This window comes from Salvelinus namaycush, chromosome 14 (genome assembly GCF_016432855.1).
Source record: "Salvelinus namaycush isolate Seneca chromosome 14, SaNama_1.0, whole genome shotgun sequence".
Classification (NCBI taxonomy): domain Eukaryota; kingdom Metazoa; phylum Chordata; class Actinopteri; order Salmoniformes; family Salmonidae; genus Salvelinus; species Salvelinus namaycush.
Window position 1 is genome coordinate 19,418,555 of NC_052320.1, and position 23,056 is coordinate 19,441,610.

Consider the following 23,056-nt stretch of genomic DNA (forward strand, 5'->3'; position numbering starts at 1 on the left):
TCGTGCCCTCTTCACGACTGTCTTGGTGTGCTTGGACCATGTTAGTTTGTTGGTGATGTGGACACCAAGGAACTTGAAGCTCTCAACCTGCTCCACTGCAGCCCCGTCGATGAGAATGGGGGCGTGCTTGGTCCTCCTTTTCCTGTAGTCCACAATAATCTCCTTGTTGATTGTTGTCCTTGCACCACACGGCCAGGTCTCTAACCTCCTCCCTATGGGCTGTCTCATCATCATCGGTGATCAGGCCTACCACTGTTGTGTCATCAGCAAATCTTAATGATGGTGTTGGAGTCGTGCCTGGCCGTGCAGTCAGGAGTGAATAGGAAGTACAAGAGGGGGCTGAGCACGCACCCCAGAGGGGCCCCCGTGTTGAGGATCAGCGTTGTGTATGTGTTGTTACCTACCCTTACCACCTGGGGCCGGCCCGTCAGGAAGTCCAGGATCCAGTTGCAGAGGGAGGTGTTTAGTTCCAGGTTCCTTAGCTTAGTGATGAGCTTTGAGGGCACTATGGTGTTGAACGCTGAACTGTAGTCAATGAATAGCATTCTCTCATAGGTGTTCCTTTTGTCCAGGTGTGAAAGGGCAGTGTGGAGTGCAATAGAGATTGCGTCATCTGTGGATATGTTGGTGCAGTATGCAAATTGGAGTGGGTCTAGGGTTTCTGGGATGATGGTGTTGATGTGAGCCATGACGAGCCTTTCAAAGCATTTCATGGCTACAGACGTGAGTGCTACGTGTCGGTAGTCATTTAGGCAGGTTATCTTAGTGTTCTTGTGCACAAGGACTATGGTGGTCTGCTTGAAACATGTTAGTGTTACAGGCTCAGACAGGGAGAGGATGAAAATGTCAGTGGAGACACTTGCCAGTTGGTCAGCGCATGCTCGGAGTACACGTCCTGGTAATCCGTCTGGCCCTGCGGCCTTGTGAATGTTGACCTGTTTGAAAGTCTTACTCACATCGGCTGCAGAGAGTGTGATCACACAGTCGTCCGGAATAGCTGATGCTCTCATGCATGTTTCAGTGTTACTTGTCTCAAAGCAAGCATAGAAGTTATTTAGCTCGTCTGGTAGGCTCGTGTCACTGGGCAGATCTCGGCTGTGCTTCCCTTTGTAGTCTGTAATAGTTTGCAAGCCCTGCCACATCCGACGATTGTCGGAGCCGGTGTAGTACGATTCGATCTTAGTCTTGTAATGACACTTTGCCTGTTTGATGGTTCATCGGAGGGCATAGCGGTATTTCTTATAAGCTTCCGGGTTAGAGTCGCGCTCCTTGAAAGCGGCAGCTCTACCCTTTAGCTCGGTGCGAATGTTGCCTGTAATCCATGGCTTCTGGTTGGGGTATGCACGTACAGTCACTGTGGGGACGACGTCCTCGATGCACTTATTGATAATGCCAGTGACTGATGTGGTGTACTCCTCAATGCCATTGGAAGAATCCCGGAACATATTCCAATCTGTGCTACAGCCTGGATTCGAATCAGGGTGTCTGTAGTGACACCTCAAGCACTGAGATGCAGTGCCTTAGACCGCTGCGCCACTCGGGAGGGATCCCTGATATTGTTATTGTTCCCATGGACTATTGTTGTTGGTAAAAGGATAAAGCGGTGTAGGCCTATAAAAAGTTCATGTGAATCTCAGTTAGTGTTCACCAGAGTCATTATTGGTCAAAGATGTTGAGTAGATGCCCTCTCATGTCTTAATCAATGTATATTCTGTAGGTCAATAAACAGATGGATTTTTATTGGATATTATTGTTATGATTAAAATGACCATACCACATCCCAATCATTTACACACACACAAACACACACACACCCTGGGTTGTATTACCTGACTACCTCTGATATAAGCAACCTCGCTTTCTTCCTGAATTTCCCATTCACATAATTGTGGAATGAGATGAGGGACCTTAGGTCTCCCATTAGTCTCTCGGGGCTGGGCAGGCAGAGGAAAGGGGACGTCCCATCTCTACTATGTATCTAACTTTATGGCTGTTGTACAGATTTAAAAAGGACACAGCTGCACAGCTGCTCAGTTTACTCTTACACGGTGGAGCTGACTGCTGGACTGGACTCTGAACTACCCACAAGGCACTAGTTCCCTAGTTCTCCTCCGGCCTGTGTGTGAAGGAGAAGCCAGTGGCATTGTCCCAAAGGTCTGTATATAAGATGAGAGTGGAAGGATGTTGGATTCCTCAATAAGGCATCCATTCAGTAGCTCAAGAAACCTGTGAGTATACTTTTTTATCTTCTTGGTTCCTATGAGCTGTATTGGAAATGTAATATTGCCTTATGGTCATGCAATGGAACAATCATGGAAGTTAAAGTGTATCAATTTCAAATCAATATTGTAAAGAAGGTATTTTTCAGGCAGATTCTGATTATCCATTCCCCTGACAAAAGATCATAGTGATCAATATGAAATGAAAGTTCTTGCAGTTCACACTGACCATCTACATTACTGTAACACATTGGTGCTTTGTAAGCCAGATACACAGTATGTGATGGTATTGGCTCTGACATTGTCTCATTTGTTAGGCCGAACATCATGAAATCCTGTGTGGAAGCTAAATGCCTGTCTGATTTTCACTAGCAGAGATAGGAAATCAGCAGGGCCATGTAAACTAAATTGTACTAAGTGGTATCCTTGGGATGTCCCTGCCCTAAACCCTAACCATAACCTTAACTCCTAACCTGAACTCCTAACCTTAACTCCTAACCTCAACCCCTAACCTTAACCCTTCCCTTAACCCTTACTTTAACTGTTTTAAATTTAAATGGACCATTTTAAATTTCAAGTGACGTCGGTTCCCACTTAGACTTCCCAAGGATCCCTCTTAGACTTTTCCATTGTGCAGTAACAATGTTAACTTTTTTAAAGTAAAAGAGGAGACTTGAGTTCCAGAAGTAAAAGTTTTAATACAGAGCTTTGAGGTGCAGGTGGTCATGCGGAAATACACATGCTAATAACACCAGTTCCTTAAAAGCCACAGCCAGTAAATATAAAGCAAATTATGTCTCAAGACTAATATAGTCATTCTTAATTGTGTATACATGGCATCGTTACAGACAATGGTTGATATGAAACTGATAAAATGTTTAGCTGAACAATGAGAAGAGTGAAACATTTGCTACTTTGGGTACAGAGAGTGAAGTTCAGCAGCTTGAGCCAGTTCAAGGTTTGGATTGTCACGAGTTGAGGCCTCTGAGAAGTGTGTGTCCTGTATGATCTGGGTCGTAGTTAGGCATCCGGCTGGCCCCCACAGCCATATGGTACGTTGTGTTTCTAGAGGGAAGTGTTAGGGAAGTGAAAATTCCTTCAGCTGCTTGACATGTAAGAAGAATGCGTTGAGTAGACTGAATACTTCTCTGTTACAATTGCTAGTATTGTCTCAAGGTTTCATGGTTTCATCTCTGTATAAATGAAAAATACAATACATCTGATTCTCACTACTCCATCTACACAGTTAGTTAGATAGTTGTCCTTGACTTACATTTATTTTTTAAATTTAACATACAGTATATCATTTAGGTAATCAAAGTGTAACTAATTAACTAAACCAGTCATTTCAAAGTTGGACGTGTGACATTTGCACCCTTGAGCAACAACACCCTGTGCATAAATTACAGGGCACACAGAGAGCGTCAGAGTTGAACCAGTTGACCTAGATCTGCTTATGCCAGGTTGCTTCACCCTGTGTGACTCACAGCTAAAGTGTAAAACAGTAGGGTTAAAAGCTGTTTGGCAAAAAGTTAAAGATCAAATTCCAATGACAAAATGAATGCACATTCAATAACAGGGCACATATCCATAAAGAGTCTCAGAGTAGGAGTGCTGATCTAGAATCTTTCTATTTAATCTGATTCATTATGATCTAAAAGGCAAAACTGATCATTTGATTTGTAAACCCACAATAACAATGTGATATTTACTCTTGGTTATACAGTAATGATGGTCATGGTCTAGGCCAGTAGTTCCCAAAAATAAAAAAGGAACTCAGTCTGGCTTTCAACTTACTCCTGAAAGTTGCAATAATGCACAAGGTGCAATTTTAAAATTGATAGTGCATCAGCAGTTTTCCAGTGTTCCCCAATGCTGGAAGGGGAGCCTGAGTGAAAATGTTTGGGAACCCCTGGTCTAGGCTAGGGTTAGGCCTACTTGTTGATAGATCCTTGCAGAGAGATTTGGTACTATAATACTTAAAACATTTTACAAATATTATTATTGTCCTACTCATTTCATCCTCGATCTAGCTTGATAGTTTTAGCAGCAGTGTCTTTAAGCAGTGGCGTGTATTCATGGAATTCAATTGAATTGTTGCATCTCGTTGTGTCGTTGTCCTCCAGTGGCTAGCTAGCTACCTAGAATCGTCTCTTTCCTAAATTAGCCATGGATGGAGACAGGGATTTAGACTTGTGGTTTAACTTAATTCTCTGTACTGGTCATTGATTATAATGGCGATTCTGATCCAACCATTAGTTCATACATTGTGCCCCTGGCCCTTAGAGGATGGAAGTTCAGTATGTAGCTAGATATAGTAGGCTAATTTTAACTAGCTGGCTCATCGTTGCCCAATAAAGGAAGTTAGGCTAGCGAGCAAGCATTCTAGCCAGGTAGCATAGGACAACAAAAACTAAAAGCGTGTACTGTATAACACAGTCATAGACCGTTTCGTCAACATGAAAGAGAGGACGATGGCAGAACCATGGACAGCCACAGCATATTTAGCTTACATTGATTGGACTAAGTTGTTTTTGATATCTTTTAGTTGTCACTGTATTAGACTAAGCATACAGTAGGTTATTTGATGATGTTGAAATGTTGAAGATGAAATGGTTCTGGAATAGTGGAGGTAGCTCCTGTTTTCTTTGCAACTTGCAGTAACTCTCATTAGTTCTAACTCAATAGTTGTTTAGTTTAGTAGTCTGAAAATATCAGAAACATTAACTTGCTTGACCATGCTGTAGGTCATGTAACTGTTTGTTACATGCAATATGCTTTGTGGACTTCACTGGACAGAGGTTGCTCACGCACCGCTACTGACTTTCAGTATTTGTTAAGATAATATCTAGTTTCCTCTTTTTCTAGGCTCTGAAGGCTGGCCAGGTTGAAACTGTTCAACCAGATATATCTTCACTTCAGATCTGAAGTTCCTCCAGAAGACTACTTCACCTCACCTCACCTGACCTGACCTGACTGGGACCAGCTACAATACAGCCATGTCTCTGCTGGTCCATGTTCTGGCCTGCTGCTTCGGCCTGGGCTCCTGGGTGGCTGTCAACGGCCTGTGGGTGGAGCTCCCCCTCATTGTCAACACCCTCCCCGAGGGCTGGGAGCTACCATCCTACCTGACAGTCATCATCCAGCTGGCCAACCTGGGGCCTCTGCTGGTCACTGTCATGCACAAGCTGTGTCCGGGCCGTCTGAGGGAGAGCGCTGTCATCTACAGTGTGTTGTCCATCGGCATCCTGGCCTGTGTACTGTTGGCGTTCTTCTGGGATGAGACCACGGTTGTGGCAACGGCACCACGGAGCACAGTCTTCTTTATTCTAACCCTTTTCCTGGCCTTGGTGGATTGTACTTCCTCTGTTACCTTCCTGCCCTTCATGATGCAGCTGCCAGCCCACTACATCACCACCTACTTCATTGGAGAGGGCCTGAGTGGCTTTATCCCTGGTCTAGTTGCTCTTGGCCAGGGCGTCGGCATGGCCAAGTGTGTAAATGGCACTCAGTCCTCTGGTAACCTCACTGAAAAGGACATGTACATTGTCCAGACCCAGTATCTACAGCCCAACTTTTCCACGGAGGTGTTTTTCTTCTTCTTGGCGGCGATGATGTGCATCAGCCTGCTGGCGTTCTCTGCCCTCAACAGGTTCCCACGCAGCTTTGAACTGTCCACAGAGAACCTGGTTTCAGACACTGACACAGTGGCGTCGGTCTGCTTCGGTCTCGACAACCCTGGAGTGGTAACCGACGAGCAGAACTCTAACCCAAAACCCCACAGTGAGGAATCAGGTCAGGCTAGGCCACAGCTGGCTAAACCAGGCCACTCTGTTTATCAGTTAGCTTTTATCTATTTCATGGTGGTCTGTGTGAACGGGGCAACCAACGGCCTGTTGCCCTCGGTGCAGACGTACTCCTGCATGCCCTACGGTAACCTGGCTTATCACCTGTCGGCGGCTCTGGCATCCTGTGCCAACCCAGTGGCCTGTATAGTCGCCCTGTTCTTTCCTAAAAGGTAAAACCCCAAATAGCCTCAAGCTTTCCTCTTTTATTGACGATAAAGCAACAACAAGCATTTATGGACAAACACTCAAATCAATATGTATTATTATCTCAGCTTTGACAGCATTATGTGCAGAAATTGCTTCCTGCTGTTCAATAAGTAACCATTTTTTACAGCGTTCTCAGGTGAACATAGATATTGTTTGTACACTGACATAGACATTCAGCTACCCATCACTGCAGCAATCTCAGTGGTTATCTTTATGTTGAATGACATTCTCCAGATATACAGTTAACAAACTGTTTTCTGGTTTCCTGTTTTGCGCTCAGGTCACTAGTGTTGCTGGGTGTACTGTGTCTCCTGGGCTCAATCTTTGGAGGATACAACATGGCCATGGCCGCCATGAGTCCATGTCCAGTACTACAAGGCTCTGCACTGGGAAAAACCATCATAGTGAGTGACAACTCCACCTGTAGAAATAGGCCTCAGTCTAGAGACACTTTCTAAGAAACACTTATCTATCAAACTGTCACAGTTATTGATCCTTGGTATTCAAGAAAAGCAAAGGTAACAAAGTTGTTGCGGTCCTTTATGGTAGGGTTTCCCAAACTCGGTCCTGGGGCCCCCACTCGGTGCATGTTTAGTTTTTTGCCCTAGCACTACACAGATGATTCAAATAACAAACTCATCATCAAGCTTTGATTATTTTAATCAGCTATGTAGTGCTGGGGGGGGGGGGGGGGGGGGGGGGACATGCACCCGGGGGGCCCCAGGACCGAGTTTGGGTGCACATTTTAGTTTTTCCTCTGGCACTACACATCTGATTCCACTAATCAACTGATCATTAAACCTTTGATTAGTATAGGATCAGGTATGTCGTGCTAGGGCACTTGAATTCTTACACTTGAATCGTACGTGTTACCTAACTAATAAAGTCACAATGTAATCCTCAGGTTCTGTCGTGGGTCTTCTTCACGGGGACCATGTCCTATGTGAAGGTAATGGTGGGTGTCATCCTGAGGGACGAGAGCCACAGTGCCCTGGTGTGGTGTGGAGCAGCGGCACAGACAGGCTCTCTGCTTGGCTCTGCCATTATGTTCCCTTTGGTCAATGTCTGCAACCTGTTCGAGTCAGGAGACTTCTGCAACACTAGGTGCCCTTTATGATGATGACTTATACCTGAGACACTAACATACCCACTGGTAAGTAGCCTTGTCCGAGCCAGAACGGCCCTAGGGCAGGAGTTTATCTCTTGTTTCTGTAGTGCGATGCAGCTTGATGTACAAGTACACCCCCTGGACAGGAGTACCTGCTAGTACCTATACCCACTGGGGTGATGTGTGAATAATGTGGGGGTCAAGGAAAAGACAATGACGAGACAATGACGTATCTGGCCTCAGATTAGAGATTGGACTCTAAGTATGTCTTCAAGGGCACCCTGTGGTGAGAAAAAAATCCACGTGGATCAATGGAGTAAAGCATAAGATTTCAAACTGTTGTTCAGTTAATAATTGTATGTATTTCTATGCAGTATGATTCACAACCTACACTCAAGGGTGTTGGAGCAATTGTTGTAAATATCTGCATTATAAACCTCATAACCTTATCTTATTTCAAATGTATGGTTTTAAACCATTACTTGTTGAATAATTGGGAATTTAAGGAGACAAGCAGAATCCAGATTCATGTTTGGTTTGTAATTACTAATTATAGTGCCATGAACATTTTTATTATTGAATTAACCTTAGATTTACACTGAGTGTACAAAACATTAAGAACACCTGCTTTTTCCATGAGATAGACTGACCAGGTGAATCCAGGGGAAAACTTATTCATGTCACTTGTTAAATCTAATTCAATCAGTCTAGGTGAAGGGGAGGAGACAGGTTAAAGAAGGAATTTTAAGACAATTGAGACATGGATTGTGTATGTGTGCCATTCAGAGTGTCAATGGCAAGATAAAAGTGCCTTTGAACGGGGGTATGGTGGTAAGCGCCAGGTACACTGCTGGGTTTTTCATGCTCAACAGTTTCCTGTGTGTATCAAGAATAGTCCACCAACCAAAGGACATCCAGCCAAGTATTGGCGTCAATATGGGCCTGCTTCCCTGTGGAACACTTTCGACACCTTGTAGAGTCCATGCCCCGACAAGTTGAGGCTTTTCTGAGGGCAAAGGGGAGGGGGGGGTGCAACTCATTATTAGGAATATGTTCTTAATGTTCTGTATGTACACTTAGTGTATATCACGGTCACTCTGCTGAACCCACTGGTGTTTTCTCTATTTAGAATGTTTCAGATTGTAACACTAGATGGCGGTAGTAGACCATGTTAGAAAAAACTAATCTTTGCATTATTCAGGCATCCCAGCAGATTCTCTTGTCAACACAAAATACATTTAATTACACTTTGTCTATTCAACACTTGTTCTATAAAGGCTTTTATATCTCTATGTTCATGTGTGTGTCAGTGTGAAAGAGCATTCCATGTAAGATCATCATATGATATGCACTGTTGATTGTTTTTGTAAATACATTATAGATCATCATGTGCTAATGTGTTCAAGTTAATGTGTTTAACCTCATGTGTTCAGTCACATACAATGTTGCTTCGAGAGATTCTATGGCTATCATGGATGTGTGAGAATCAGATTACTGTAGGTTACAGCAATTTCTCTCAGGAGGATGCTGCTCTTCCATAGGAACCAGATAGTGATGTCCCCATCAGCAGCTGTTGTTCTACCAGTCTCTATCTCTCAGTCTATCTCCTTCCCCTCAGATGAGTTGAGGACCACAAAGAGGTCCCCCCAGCCCCAGGTTTAGGGGAAGCCCAGGGAGGTGGTCACTAATTAAGGTTAGTCAGAGTAGAGGAGGCAGTTAGTTGGCTGTTGGCCCCATTGCTGGTCACTTGGGAGCTCCACTGACCCCGGGTCTGAGTAAAAAAATAATAAAGAAAGAGGGCGACAATTACCCCCAGCCTGCCTCCGGGAGTCCGGGTTAGCTGACGATCAGATGAGGGCCACCCTGCCTCCGGGAGTCCGGGTCAGCTGAGGATCAGATGAGGATCAGGCGAAGAGCAGATGCGACTTTCTCACTTGGATTTGAGGAAAGGAAAACCCCTTTTCCTGAAATCACTGCGGTGAATTATTCACACCATTGACAATAAATAAGCCCAAATTATTTCATCATTATTGGATGTTGTTATGTAAAAGGGAAATTGTCAAAGGGTAGTTCTGGATAAAGTGTTACATTTAGTTGAAGGTGAATCAGATTTTTTTTCTCTATGTCATTTTTATTTTATATAAAAATTGGTTGCTTTTTCGTTTTTGGGCACTTCACAGCCCCTTACTCACTATAGCCTTCATCTTGCATTCAAATGTTGTTTCGCTTTGCTTCACAACGTCCCTGAATATCTGAGTGCAACTAAGAGATTTTCTGCTAGCTTCGTTGGATAAATTCCTTGATTGGCCCGGGCTTTTGTGTTGAGGAGAGGCATTGACAACACACAGCATCAGCAGCAAAAGAAAAGTGTATAATTTTGTGTCAGATGGCCCATTGCTTCTCCAGCTGGTCAGGAGGGACTGTGGCCACCTGGATTCCCTGTCTTGGTCCTGTGAGATCCTGCAGTCTCTTCTGCCATGTGAGGAGGACTCTTACTACGCCACTGAGAGGCCCATCTGGTCAGGACGACACCTCCCAGAGTGGACCCCCACCCTCACACCTCACCGAATCCCCACCCCACCCAGCCGCTTCCCATCCCAGTTCTCAGATAAATGAGCAGCGCGTCAAATTGAATGGGGGATTTAGCCTCTTTAACAGAATCAGGGAATTAATTCAGGGAATTATAATGCAATGAACTCTAAACCACAACTCTAGATAGATATCCTATCTACCTTGTTGCTGAATCCACAGATACGTCACCTGTGCCTGACACAGTAACTGATTGTAGGATCCCCTTGGTAAAGTTGGTAAAACAACAGTCATTCAAGGATGAATGATTAGCATTATTACAACAATTTACTATACCACCAGCAATAAAATAACATAATCACACTCGAAAAATGATAAAGCAGTTTTGTCAAAACATCAACAAAATCCAGAACGTGGGGGAAATTTGCGTGGGGAAATTTTTGCTTGAACAATCCCAGAGGGAGACAAATGCTGGCAGCTGATATTCGGGTGAACAGCTTGTGGAAACCAATTGCAGACAATCTAGTGACAGACACACAAGGCAATATTCAGACACTAGTACTCTGGTACATATGAAATTCTATTTAAATAATACTCTCCCATAAAATGAGATTGAACGTTACAGCCCTCTGTCATTTCCCTATGGTGTCTCCCAGTGTTTTGGCCTGCTCCTTTTTTTTCATCAGCAGATATTGATGTTAGTTTAATGAAGTGCCAAACGCTCCACCCTTGGAAGGGACGAGTCTGTCAGCATATGTAAATGCCCCCTGCTTGTCAATGTGGCATGGGTTCTGCAGGGTTTAGAATGACCCCCCCCTTCTCTGGGAACCCTTTGTTCTAGGGCTGACTGTGCCACGTAATGGGACCAATTATAGAGACGCACAGTAGGGAGGATGGAAAAACTTGTAACGCTGATAATTATTACACTTACCCAGCTGATAGAAGAGCGTTCATGAGTGACTAACTAAATAGACTAATTTTTTCAGCTATTCTTTATGGATATCTGTCTAAAAGCCTGTTTACTAAAATGTCAGTGATTTGTACTGTATTTAAATTCTTACGGTACTGTCACGTTCCTGACCTGTTTTCTGTTATTTTTGTATGTGTTTAGTTGGTCAGGGCGTGAGTTTGGGTGGGCATTCTATGTTTTGTGTTTCTATGTTTAGGTCATTGGTAATTAGCCTTATATGGTTCTCAATCAGGGACAGGTGTTTGACGTTTCCTCTGATTGAGAACCATATAAAGGTAGGCTGTTCACACTGTTTGTTTGTGGGTGATTGTCTTCCGTGTCTGTGTCTGTGTCTGTGCACCACACGGGACTGTTTCGTTTGTTCGTTTGTGTCGTCTGTACCTGTTCATGCGTTCTTCGTGTTTATGTAAGTTCGTTTGTTCAGGTCTGTTGACTTCGTTTATTATTTTGTATATTCTCAAGTGTGTTTAGTTTTCGTCTTGTTTAATAAATATCATGTCGTATAACAACGCTGCGCTTTGGTCCAATCCCTACTCCTCCTCTTCTTCCGAAGAGGAGGAGGACAACCGTTACACGTACTATGATAATCACTGTTTGGGAAAAGGTTGTTCTTATTTTGTAACCATAAAGGTAGAAAAGGTAGATAACAAGTCTATAAAGTGAAATCCTCACAGTGCTTCTTTGCATTGTCTGTGCAATTCAAAGGCAATTGACTTGTGTGTGGTACACTATACAGTATATAAAAAAGTATGTGGACATCATTTCTATTTAGTGGATTTGGCTATTTCAGCCACACCCATTGTTGACAGGTGTATAAAATCGACCACAAAGCCATGCAATCTCCATAGACAAACGTTGACAGTAGAATGGTTACTCAAGACCTCACGAGTGGTGCAGCAGTCTAAGGCACTGCATCTCAGTGCAAGAGGCGTCACTATAGTACCTGGTTCGAATCCAGGCTGTATCACATCTGTTCGTGACTGGGAGTCCCATAGGGTGGCACGCAATTGGCCCAGCGTTGTCCGGGTTTGGCCGGAGTAGGCCGTCATTGTAAATAAGTATTTGTTTTTAACTGACGTGCCTAGTTAAATGAAGGTTAAATAAATTATAGCAGCAAAGGGGAGGACCAAATCCCTATTAATGTCCATGATTTTGGAATGAGATGTTCAATGAGCAGGTGTCCACATTCTTTTGGTCATGCACTGCTAGCCCTGTAACCTTAAGATGACACCTTGAAATGATTTATGAAAATGTTGATTCCTGTCTTAGTGTCGGGATGGACCGCACCTGATCGGGCCAGATGTTAATGTTGACACAAAGCCCAAGTGGCTGGCCAACCAGATATTTTCATTCATTATCATTGATATCATTATACTGTATATCCCTGTGGTGTGTTGTCTCTGTCTGTGACCCAAATGGCACCCTATGGGCCCTGGTCAAAAGTAGTGCACTATATAGGGAATAGGGTGCCATTTGGGACATAGTCTTTGTTCCGGATGCTCTGAGTTATGTGAGGAGGCTTTGGCAGTCTGTACTACATAAATGGGTTCAGGATGGGTTGCCAGGTTAACATTGATACAGTGGCACTGCTGACATGCCAGGCTGTGCTCAATACAGCAGCAGACTCCAGAGATCATTGACAGTACCAAGCAAGCAGCAAATGATACTGCAAGCAGTAACATGGTGAAAGATCCCGTAAGGGTTAGAGGACCTGTGGATGGTGTTTATGATGACCATTTTCCATTATCCAGGATAATTTTATCTTTCTGTGGGATACCTGCCGAATTGCTAACCATTCCCCATGCAGTGCTATGATGATCATGGGCCAAGATTTAGCTGCAGTAGCATTATGACCCTTTCCACTGTAAAACAACCTTTATATCTATGGTAATCAACAATAAAAGCATTGAATTTAATGATGCCTACTCTGAGGGGTCCAGCAAGGTATTGTTTGTTGCAACAATATTGGATGCCGCTTTAGGGAGATGATTATGTTAATGTCGACCCTCCCATTAACACTGAGAGCCCTCTCCACTCCAGTTTCCCTCCCCTTTCCCTAGAGCACCAACTGCTGGAGGTTGCCAAGCCCGGGAGAGGCTGAGCTAGCCCATTTGTGTGTGGGACCAGTCATGTGGAAAATGGCCACTCCAGAAAGAGGCAACTTCAGAGAGCTGCCATTCTTTAAAGGGGCTTGATGGCCTTTGACAGCCACAGTGCTAACATGGAGCGCACATGAACACAGCAAGGCTATTATTGTGTTCACCAGCGCAGGGGGAGAAAAGAGAAGATAAAGGGGAGACCACCTTGGTTGATATTTGAAGCCACAGTGGCAGGGGGCTTGTCTGATGAGTCTGACCCTCATGCCAGAGTGGCATCACAGAGAAAAGACATGATTACATCCAGGTGTAGCTGTATATCGTATGTGCATAATATCTGCTGCTCTATTGGTGCTGTAAATATACAACTAATCTGCTGGAGGTCGGGTGCAAAATAATATGTCCTCAACCAGGCCATCATAGTAATATTAGCTATATATGTTACAGTGAAATGCCTCAGCTGGTGAGCTTACAGTTGGGTAATGATTGACTACATTTCAAAGGAGAGATACTGGTAGCTGTTCTTAGAATAAATAGGGGCTAGGCTACATTCTTGTAGATATTGTACTTACTGATTGATAATAATATGTGTAACTAATTTTCAATTGACCTTCAGCCATATGAAAACATATTTATGGATCTAGGACTGGATTGGCATCAGAGATATATGACTGAGGTAGTTCTGGCAAACTTTACCTTTGGCAGCTCTCAAACTGTTTAATGAATGACAAATGTATGCAATTTAACATGAACTATTCCCAACTTTCCTAGAAAATGTATGTTTATTGCTAAGGGACAACAAGTGTCCCTGTGTGCAACAGTGATTCTATCTGCAACAAATGGTCTCGCTACAGTATGTAATTATCCAGATTCTCAGTAGTTGGGTCATTTTCTGCCACAGATGCCACTGTCATTTGCGTCTCACGGGAGTTTGTCTGGGGGCTAACATGTATACTTGAAAAGAGCAGGAGGCATCTTTGTGTTGAAGCACACCTGATCTCATTCTTCATATAGCAGTACCACCTTCTCACCAGGTCCCTCTCCTCATGGCCTTGCCTCAGGGTGGTCCATCTGCTGCAGAGAGACAGAGAGCGATAGAAAGAGAGGGCGGGGGAGGGAGGGAGGGAGAGACAGAGAAAGAGAGAAGAGATAGAGAAAAGAGGGGGTGTGTGGGTGGATGGGTGGGTGCGTGAGAAGGGGGTTGGATAGGCTTTGATGGTCCTCCCTTAGGGTTAAGATCTCTCCCACTCCTAGTTATTAAACTGATGTCTGAAGTGGGTGAAGGCAGTAAATAAAGGTGGTAACATATGCAGAGACTGTAATTAGCACAAACAGAGGTGGTCAGGGGAAAAATACTTAGACATCCATTCCAATGCTGCCAACAAAGTCCCACTTTATTAATGTAAAATGTAACCTTAAAAAAAAAGTGAGACATCTGACAAATGGCAAAACAGTAGCATACCTTGCATAACTGATTTATTTTATGCTGATGCAGCGTTTACCTATTTGTCCTTAAGCACCTGCTGGTGTTATCATCTCCGCCTACGTTAGCGTTCATTGGTACAGGTTTTTGATGGGGCTGTGTTGTAAGGTTTGCTCTGAATGTGAAGTGCTGTGTTTGTGTCACCTCCAAAGAAATGTATAGGTCTTTGAATGTTACAATATTTCACCAAGGATCCAAAAGGGCTTGGCTGTTGTTTTGGACAGTTGCATGTATGACTCTTCTAAAAGGGTAAGACCACAGGTGATGATTTATCCACCAGACCACCGTAAATGATGGGGGTGCTTTGCATTAATATTTTACATTTTAGTCATTTAGCAGACGCTCTTATCCAGAGCGACTTACAGTAGAGTGCATACATTTTATTACATTTTATTACATACTGAGACAAGGATATCCCTACCGGCCAAACCCTCCCTAACCCGGACGACGCTATGCCAATTGTGCGTCGCCCCACGGACCTCCCGGTTGCGGCCGGCTGCGACAGAGCCTGGGCGCGAACCCAGCCCAGCCTGGGCGCGAACCCAGAGACTCTGGTGGCGCAGCTAGCACTGCGATGCAGTGCCCTAGACCACTGCGCCACCCGGGAGGCAATGTGATAATATCCAGAACAATGATGAAAGCTTCTATTTGGACTCAGTTCAAGGGAAATTACCTTGGGTGGTCTTCAGCTTTCTGATTGAAATGATGAACTTTGATACCTGGTATCCAACAGAGGACGTTGAGCAGTCAATAAGAAGTGGTGGTCTTTTCAAGATTTTATTATTTATGTTCTTCATTTATTCATAGATCGGTCTCCTTAATTCCTGCATCATTATTTCTCTAAGCAGAATGATTCATGATAAGAAACAAAGTACACTACATGACCAAAAATATGTGGATACCTGCTCGTCGAACATCTCATTCCAAAATCATGGGCATTAATATGGAGTTGGTCCCCCTTTGCTGCTATAACAGCCTCCACTCTTCTGGGAAGGCTTTCCACTAGCTGTTGAAACATTGACACGGGGACTTGCTTCCACTCAGCCACAAGAGCATTATTGAGGCCCAAACTGTTGCCACAAAGTTGGAAGCACAGAATTGTCTAGAATGTCATTGTATGATGTAGCGTTAAGATTTCCCCTCACTGGAACTAAAGGGCCCGAACCATGAAAAACAGCCCCAGACCATTATTACTCCTCCATTAAACTTTACAGTTGGCACTATGCATTGGGGCAGGTAACGTTCCCCTTGCATCCACCAAACCCAGATTCGTTCGTCGGTCTGCCAGATGGTGAAGTGTGATTCATCACTCCAGAGAATGCATTTCCACTGCTCCAGAATCCAATGGAGGCGAGCTTAACACCACTCCAACCGACGCTTAGCATTGCGCATGGTGATCTTAGGCTTGTGTGCGGCTGCTCGGCAATGGAAACCCATTTCATGAAGCTTCCGACGAACAGTTCTTGTGCTGATGTTGCTTCCAGAGGCAGTTTGGAACTCGGTAGTGAGTGTTGCAACCGAGGACAGACGATTTTTACACGTTATGCGCTTCAGCACTCGGCAGTCCTGTTCTGTGAGCTTGTGTGGCTTACCACTTTGAGGCTGAGCTGTTGTTGCTCCTAGACATTTCCACTTCACAATAACAGCACTTACAGTTGACCGGGGCAGCTCTAGCAGGGCAGAAATGTGATAAACTGACTTGTTGGAAAGGTGGCATCCTATGACGGTGCCACATTAAGTCAATGAGCTCTTCAGTAAGGCCATTCTACTGCCAATGTTTGTCTATGGATATTGCATGGCTGTTGCCCTCACTTTACTATGATTTACTTAATTATTTGGATAGATATAGGGTGCAGGAAAGAATGTCATATGCTATGTTGACCTCTGCATACCGCTACGGCTTGGTGCTAGCTATGAAAGGACAAAAACACAAGCACACTCTCTTTGTTGACGACAATTGGCAAAGTCCCCAACCCTTAAAGTGACCTGTGCTGCTGTTGCTGGATGAATCCAGTGGGGAGAGAGTGCACTCAATAAATCTACAGTACAGGGCCTAGATACACACCGTCCAGCAGATCAGGCACAATGTCCTTGAGAGTAGTATACTGTAAATGTAAGAGTTAATGCCCTATCAGTTTATGTAACAGTTTAACTTGATCCTGTTTTCTTCCACAGCATGTATAGACCACATTTTGAACTCTGTGTATGATGATGGATAGATAATAAAAAGCATTGGGGGAGATCTTGACAAGTCATTTAAATCCGAGCCTCCCAAACATGCATTCTGGCAAATAGCGTGAGGACAGCCAACAACCCCATTGAGAAATTAGCAGCCAGGCCCCTAACAACGTCTTTCTGGCCCTTATGAATAATTCAGTTGTCAGAGAGAGGTGAAGGCAGGGAGAGCTGGAAGACCTTGTCACTGGCATCTGACTCAGCACACTGTGGCCTGAGGGGAACACTCTAAACCTGAGAGATGGGTTCTCCTTAGTTTCTCCCAGGTTCTAACTCATACTGTGCTGATGTGACTCTGGACTGTGTTCAAACCTGGGTCTCTGGTGTGCCACAAGACAGTGTTTGCCTGCTGAGCTAAAGCCTAGACGTTAGCTCTGGGAGCTAACGTAGGTCTTCAGGTCTAAGACAAGATTACTCTTGTGTGGATTAAAATCAAAATCAAATTAAATTTGATTTGTCACATTCGCTGAATACACCTTACAGTGAAATGCTTAGCCACAAGTCTTGTTGAATGTCTTTAAAACTGCGTGAAACTGGTGGAAAAGTCAGTTGATTATCATCACAACAATGATGCTAAGGAACTTTATCCATACAGATGATTAAGATCATGACCTGGACAAGGGTAAGTAATTTTAACACTAAATCGATGATTATAGTTGCGTTTGTGTGGCCCTGTCAAATTACTGTAAGTGCTGTGTGTTAGCCTGACCTGATTAATCATATTAAACCTGTTGTCACTATGACCTTTAGGTCAGACAGAGAACACTCTTCTTTTCACACTCTCTCCCTCTCTTTCTCACTGCCTCTCCCTCTCCCTTTCTCCTTCACCTTCTCCCTGCCTCTCCCCCTCCCTATCCCTCTCCCTGCCTCTCCCCCTTCCTCTCCCTCTCTCCCTCTCCTTCTCCCTGCCTCTCCCCTCCCTCTCTTCCTCTCCTTCTCCCTGCCTCTCCCCCTCCCTCTCTCCCTCTCCTTCTCTCTGCCTCTCCCCTCACTCGCCCTCTCTCCCTCTCCTTCTCCCTGCCTCTCTCCTCCCACTCCCTCTCTTCCTCTCCTTCTCCCTGCCTCTCTCTCCCTCTTCCTCTCCCTCCTTCTCTCGCTCTCTCTTTATTCCTCCTTCTCCCTCTTAACAACTAATCCCTCTGATCCACGATATGCCCCCATTCCCTTGTTACTGTCTTTCTACTCTATGTTCTTCCATTGTGGCTACCTGCCACTCTTATCTTATAGCCTTTGGAGTGGGAAGGCATTTCAGTACACTTACAAAAGAGCATTCCACATCCAGGCCATGCTGCTATATGGCATCTTCTCCTACAGGCCACAGACTCAAGCCTAAACAAAACATATGTTTGGCTCTGGAAGGATCCTTTGAAGTGGAAGGATCACAATGCAGGATAAGAATGAAGGAAAATTCAAACCAAAATAAAAAGTCAGGGTTGAGGACCCACTCAATAAGCTCAACAGATTAATATTTTTGATATAATTATTGTGGTTTATTGTCTTAACAAGCCAGCCCTATGGGTGCACTGCAAAACAGATCAATACTACTTTACAAAGACAGCAGTACTGTATTAGAAAATCTACTCCAACTATCCGACTTCATAAATCTGTGTAAGAGGAGATAAGTCCTTTGATTGAGAATTCAAACAGGTGTCATCCTGTCTCCTTGGAGGCGTCATAAGTGACAGACTACTGGGCTGTAAATAGCAGAGCAGATGATGGGAAACTGGCCATATGTCTACTGTTTATCTGTTAGTGCCAGGCACAGGCAGTCACACCGGTTTGGTTTCTGATGGGAGGGATTCTTCTGGGAACATCTGTGAACACTCCTCTGGGACAGAGAGATGCTTCTCCATCACCATGGCTGTGTTTACACAGGCAGCCCAATGCTAATATTTTGCCACATTTTTGGCAAAGGAACTGGTCTGATTGGTCTGGGCCTAAGTAATTGATCTGCTATTCATATTTGAGCAATGTTTTGGCCAAGGGCTATGCATACAGTACCAGTCAAAAGTTTGGACACACCTACTCATTCAAGGGTTTTTCTTTATTTTTACTATTTTCTACAGTGTATAATAATAGTGAAGACATCAAAACTATGAAATAACACATATGGAATTATGTAGTAACCAAAAAAGTGTCAAACAAATACAAATATATTTTAGATTTTAAATTCTTCAAAGTAGCCACCCTTTGCCTTGATGACAGCTTTGCAAACTCTTGGAATTCTCTCAACCAGCTTCATGAGGTAGTCACCTGGAATGCATTTCAATTAACAGGTGTGCCTTGTTAAAAGTTCATTTGTGGAATTTCTTTACTTCTTAATGCGTTTGAGCCAACCAGTTGTGTTGTGACAAGGTAGGGGTTGTATACAGAAGACAGCCCTACATGGTAAAAGACCATGTCCATATTATGGCAAGAACAGATCAAATAAGCAAAGAGAAACGACAGTCCGTCATTACTTTAAGACTTTTTAAGAACTTTTAGAGTTTCTTCAAGTGCAGTTGCAAAAACCATCAAGTGCTATGATGACACTGTCTATCATGAGGACTGCCACATAAGTTAAGTTCATTAGGATAAGTTCATTAGAGTCACCAGCCTCAGAAATTGCAGCCCAAATGTTTCACGGAGTTCAAGTAACAGACACATCACAACATCAACTGTTCAGAGGAGACTGTGTGAATCAGGCCTTCATAGTCGATTTGCTGCAAAGAAACCACTACTAAAGGACACCAATAAGAAGAAGAGACTTGCTTGGGCCAAGAAACACGAGCAATGGACATTAGACTGGTGAAATCTGTCCTTTCGTCTGATGAGTCCAAATTTGAGATTTTTAGTTCCAACCGCCGTGTCTTTGTGAGACACAGAGTAGGTGAACGGATGATCTCCATATGTGTGGTTCCCACCGTGAAGGATGAAGGAGGAGGTGTGATGGTGTGGGGGTGTTTTGCTGGTGACACTGTCGGTGATTCATTTAGAATTCAAGGTACACTTAACCAGCATGGCTACCACAGCATTCTGCAGTGATACGCCATGCCATCTGGTTTGCGCTTAGTGGGACTGTCATTTGTTTTTCAACAGGACAATGACCCAACCCACCTCCAGGCTGTGTAAGGGTTATTTGACCAAGAAGGAAAGTGATGGAGTGCAACATCAGATGACCTGGCCTCCACAATCACCCAACCTCAACCCAATTGAGATGGTTTGGGATGAGTTGGACTGCAGAGTGAAGGAAAAGCAGCCAACAAGTGTTCAACATATGTTGGAACTCCTTCAAGACTGTTGGAAAAGCATTCCAGGTGAAGCTGATTGAGAGAATGCCAAGAGTATGCAAAGCTGTCGTCAAGGCAAAGGGTGGCTATTTTGAAGAATCTAAAATATATTTTAAAAATATATAAAATATATTTGTTTAACACTTTTTTGGTTACTAAATGATTCCATATGTGTTATTTCATAGTTTTGATGTCTTCACTATTATTCTACAATGTAGAAAATAGTAAAAATAAAGAAAAACCCTTGAATTAGTAGGTGTGTGTCATGTTTTGTCTTTGATCTTCATGTCTTGTCCCTGTGCTTCCCTCTGCTGGTCTTATTAGGTTCTTTCCCTCTTTCTCTCTCTATCGTTCCGTTCCTGCTCCCAGCTGTTTCTCATTCTCCTAACGACCTCATTTACTCTTTCACACCTGTCCCCTATTTTGCCCTCTGATTAGAGTCCCTATTTCTCCCTCTGTTTTCCGCTTCTGCCTGGTCGGATTCTTGTTTGATGTTTGCTGTTCCTGTGTCCTTGTTCCGCCCTGTCGTGTTCTTTGCCTTCTTCAGATGCTGCGTGTGAGCAGGTGTCTATGTCAGCTACGGCCAGTGCCTTCCTGAAGCGACCTGCAGTCTGTGGTCGCGTCTCCAGTCGTTCCTCTCTATTGACGAGAGGATTTGACCATTGTTAATATCCAGGAGAATCATTATTTGTTTATTACTGGAATAAAGACTCTGTTACTATTACGTCGCTTTTGGGTCCTCATTCATCAGCATAACAGAAGAATCCGACCAGGCTGGACCCAGCGACTATGGATTCTCTCAACACTGCCGTCGAGTTCCAGGGAGCAATGCTCGGCAGACACGAGCAGGAATTGTTTGCTGCTCGTCATGCCGTTGAGACCCTGGCCGCTCAGGTCTCCGATCTCTCTGGACAGTTTCAGAGTCTTCATCTCGTGCCACCAGCTACTTCCTGGTCTTCCGAGTCTCCGGAACCTAGGGTTAATAACCCACCATGTTACTCTGGGCAGCCCACTGAGTGTCGCTCCTTTCTCACCCAGTGTGATATTGTGTTCTCTCTCCAGCCCAACACGTACTCAAGAGAGAGAGCTCGGATCGCTTACGTCATATCACTCCTTACTGGTCGGGCTCGGGAGTGGGGCACAGCTATCTGGGAGGCAAGGGCTGAGTGTTCTAACGATTATCAGAACTTTAAAGAGGAGATGATACGGGTTTTTGATCGTTCAGTTTTTGGGAAGGAGGCTTCCAGGGCCCTGGCTTCCCTATGTCAAGGTGATCGATCCATAACGGATTACTCTATAGAGTTTCGCACTCTTGCTGCCTCCAGTGACTGGAACGAGCCGGCGTTGCTCGCTCGTTTTCTGGAGGGACTTCACGCTGAGGTTAAGGATGAGATTCTCTCCCGGGAGGTTCCTTCCAGCGTGGACTCTTTGATTGCACTCGCCATCCGCATAGAACGACGGGTAGATCTTCGTCACCGAGCTCGTGGAAGAGAGCTCGCGTTAACGGTGTTTCCCCTCTCCGCATCTCAACCATCTCCTCCCACCGGCTCAGAGACTGAGCCCATGCAGCTGGGAGGTATTCGCATCTCGACTAAGGAGAGGGAACGGAGAATCACCAACCGCCTTTGCCTCTATTGCGGTTCTGCGGAACATTTTGTCATGTCATGTCCAGTAAAAGCCAGAGCTCATCAGTAAGCGGAGGGCTACTGGTGAGCGCTACTACTCCTGTCTCTCCATCAAGATCCTGTACTACCTTGTCGGTCCATCTACGCTGGACCGGTTCAGCTGCTTCCTGCAGTGCCTTGATAGACTCTGGGGCTGAGGGTTGTTTTATGGACGAAGCATGGGCTCGGAAACATGACATTCCTCTCAGACAGTTAGGGAAGCCCACGCCCATGTTCGCCTTAGATGGTAGTCTTCTCCCCAGTATCAGATGTGAGACACTACCTTTAACCCTCACAGTATCTGGTAACCACAGTGAGACCATTTCCTTTTTGATTTTTCGTTCACCTTTTACACCTGTTGTTTTGGGTCATCCCTGGCTAGTATGTCATAATCCTTCTATTGATTGGTCTAGTAATTCTATCCTATCCTGGAACGTTTCTTGTCATGTGAAGTGTTTAATGTCTGCTATCCCTCCTGTGTCTTCTGTCCCCTCTACTCAGGAGGAACCTGGTGATTTGACAGGAGTGCCGGAGGAATATCATGATCTGCGCACGGTCTTCAGTCGGTCCAGAGCCAGCTCCCTTCCTCCTCACCGGTCGTATGATTGTTGTATTGATCTCCTTCCGGGGACCACTCCCCCTCGGGGTAGACTATACTCTCTGTCGGCTCCCGAACGTAAGGCTCTCGAGGATTATCTGTCTGTTTCTCTCAACGCCGGTACCGTGGTGCCTTCTTCCTCTCCCGCCGGAGCGGGATTTTTCTTTGTTAAGAAGAAGGACGGTACTCTGCGCCCCTGCGTGGATTATCGAGGGCTGAATGACATAACGGTTAAGAATCGTTATCCGCTTCCCCTTATGTCGTCAGCCTTCGAGATTTTGCAGGGAGCCAGGTTCTTTACTAAGTTGGACCTTCGTAACGCTTACCATCTCGTACGCATCAGAGAGGGGGACGAGTGGAAAACGGCGTTTAACACTCCGTTAGGGCATTTTGAATACCGGGTTCTGCCGTTCGGTCTCGCTAATGCTCCAGCTGTCTTTCAGGCATTAGTTAATGATGTACTGAGAGACATGCTGAACATTTTTGTTTTCGTTTACCTTGACGATATCCTGATTTTTTCACCGTCACTCGAGATTCATGTTCAGCACGTTCGACGTGTACTCCAGCGCCTTTTAGAGAATTGTCTCTACGTGAAGGCTGAGAAGTGCGCCTTTCATGTCTCCTCTGTCACATTTCTCGGTTCTGTTATTTCCGCTGAAGGCATTCAGATGGATCCCGCTAAGGTCCAGGCAGTCAGCGATTGGCCCGTTCCTAAGTCACGTGTCGAGTTGCAGCGCTTTCTTGGTTTCGCTAATTTCTATCGGCGTTTCATTCGTAATTTCGGTCAAGTGGCTGCCCCTCTCACAGCTCTGACTTCTGTCAAGACTTGC

The 23,056-nt window shown here is 44.7% G+C and overlaps 1 protein-coding gene across 1 annotated transcript; it reads left to right on the forward strand.

Moving 5' to 3' along the window:
• The first annotated feature begins 2,046 nt into the window (after positions 1 to 2,046).
• LOC120059246 (solute carrier family 52, riboflavin transporter, member 3-A-like) lies at positions 2,047 to 8,073 on the forward strand. The gene is made up of 4 exons (XM_039008147.1): positions 2,047 to 2,228; positions 5,088 to 6,237; positions 6,555 to 6,678; positions 7,179 to 8,073. The coding sequence occupies exons 2-4, from the start codon at positions 5,219 to 5,221 to the stop codon at positions 7,389 to 7,391; spliced, it is 1,356 nt and encodes a 451-aa protein (XP_038864075.1). The 5' UTR covers positions 2,047 to 2,228; positions 5,088 to 5,218; the 3' UTR covers positions 7,392 to 8,073.
• Positions 8,074 to 23,056: the final 14,983 nt, after the last annotated feature.

What these genes read in the sequence shown, in the direction of transcription:
- LOC120059246 (XM_039008147.1), top strand. Translation starts at nt 5,219, where the DNA reads ATGTCTCTGCTGGTCCATGTTCTGGCCTGCTGCTTCGGCCTGGGCTCC. An exon ending in GCCCTGTTCTTTCCTAAAAG is followed by an intron (nt 6,238 to 6,554) that starts GTAAAACCCCAA and finishes TTTTGCGCTCAG; the next exon opens with GTCACTAGTGTTGCTGGGTG. An exon ending in CACTGGGAAAAACCATCATA is followed by an intron (nt 6,679 to 7,178) that starts GTGAGTGACAAC and finishes TGTAATCCTCAG; the next exon opens with GTTCTGTCGTGGGTCTTCTT.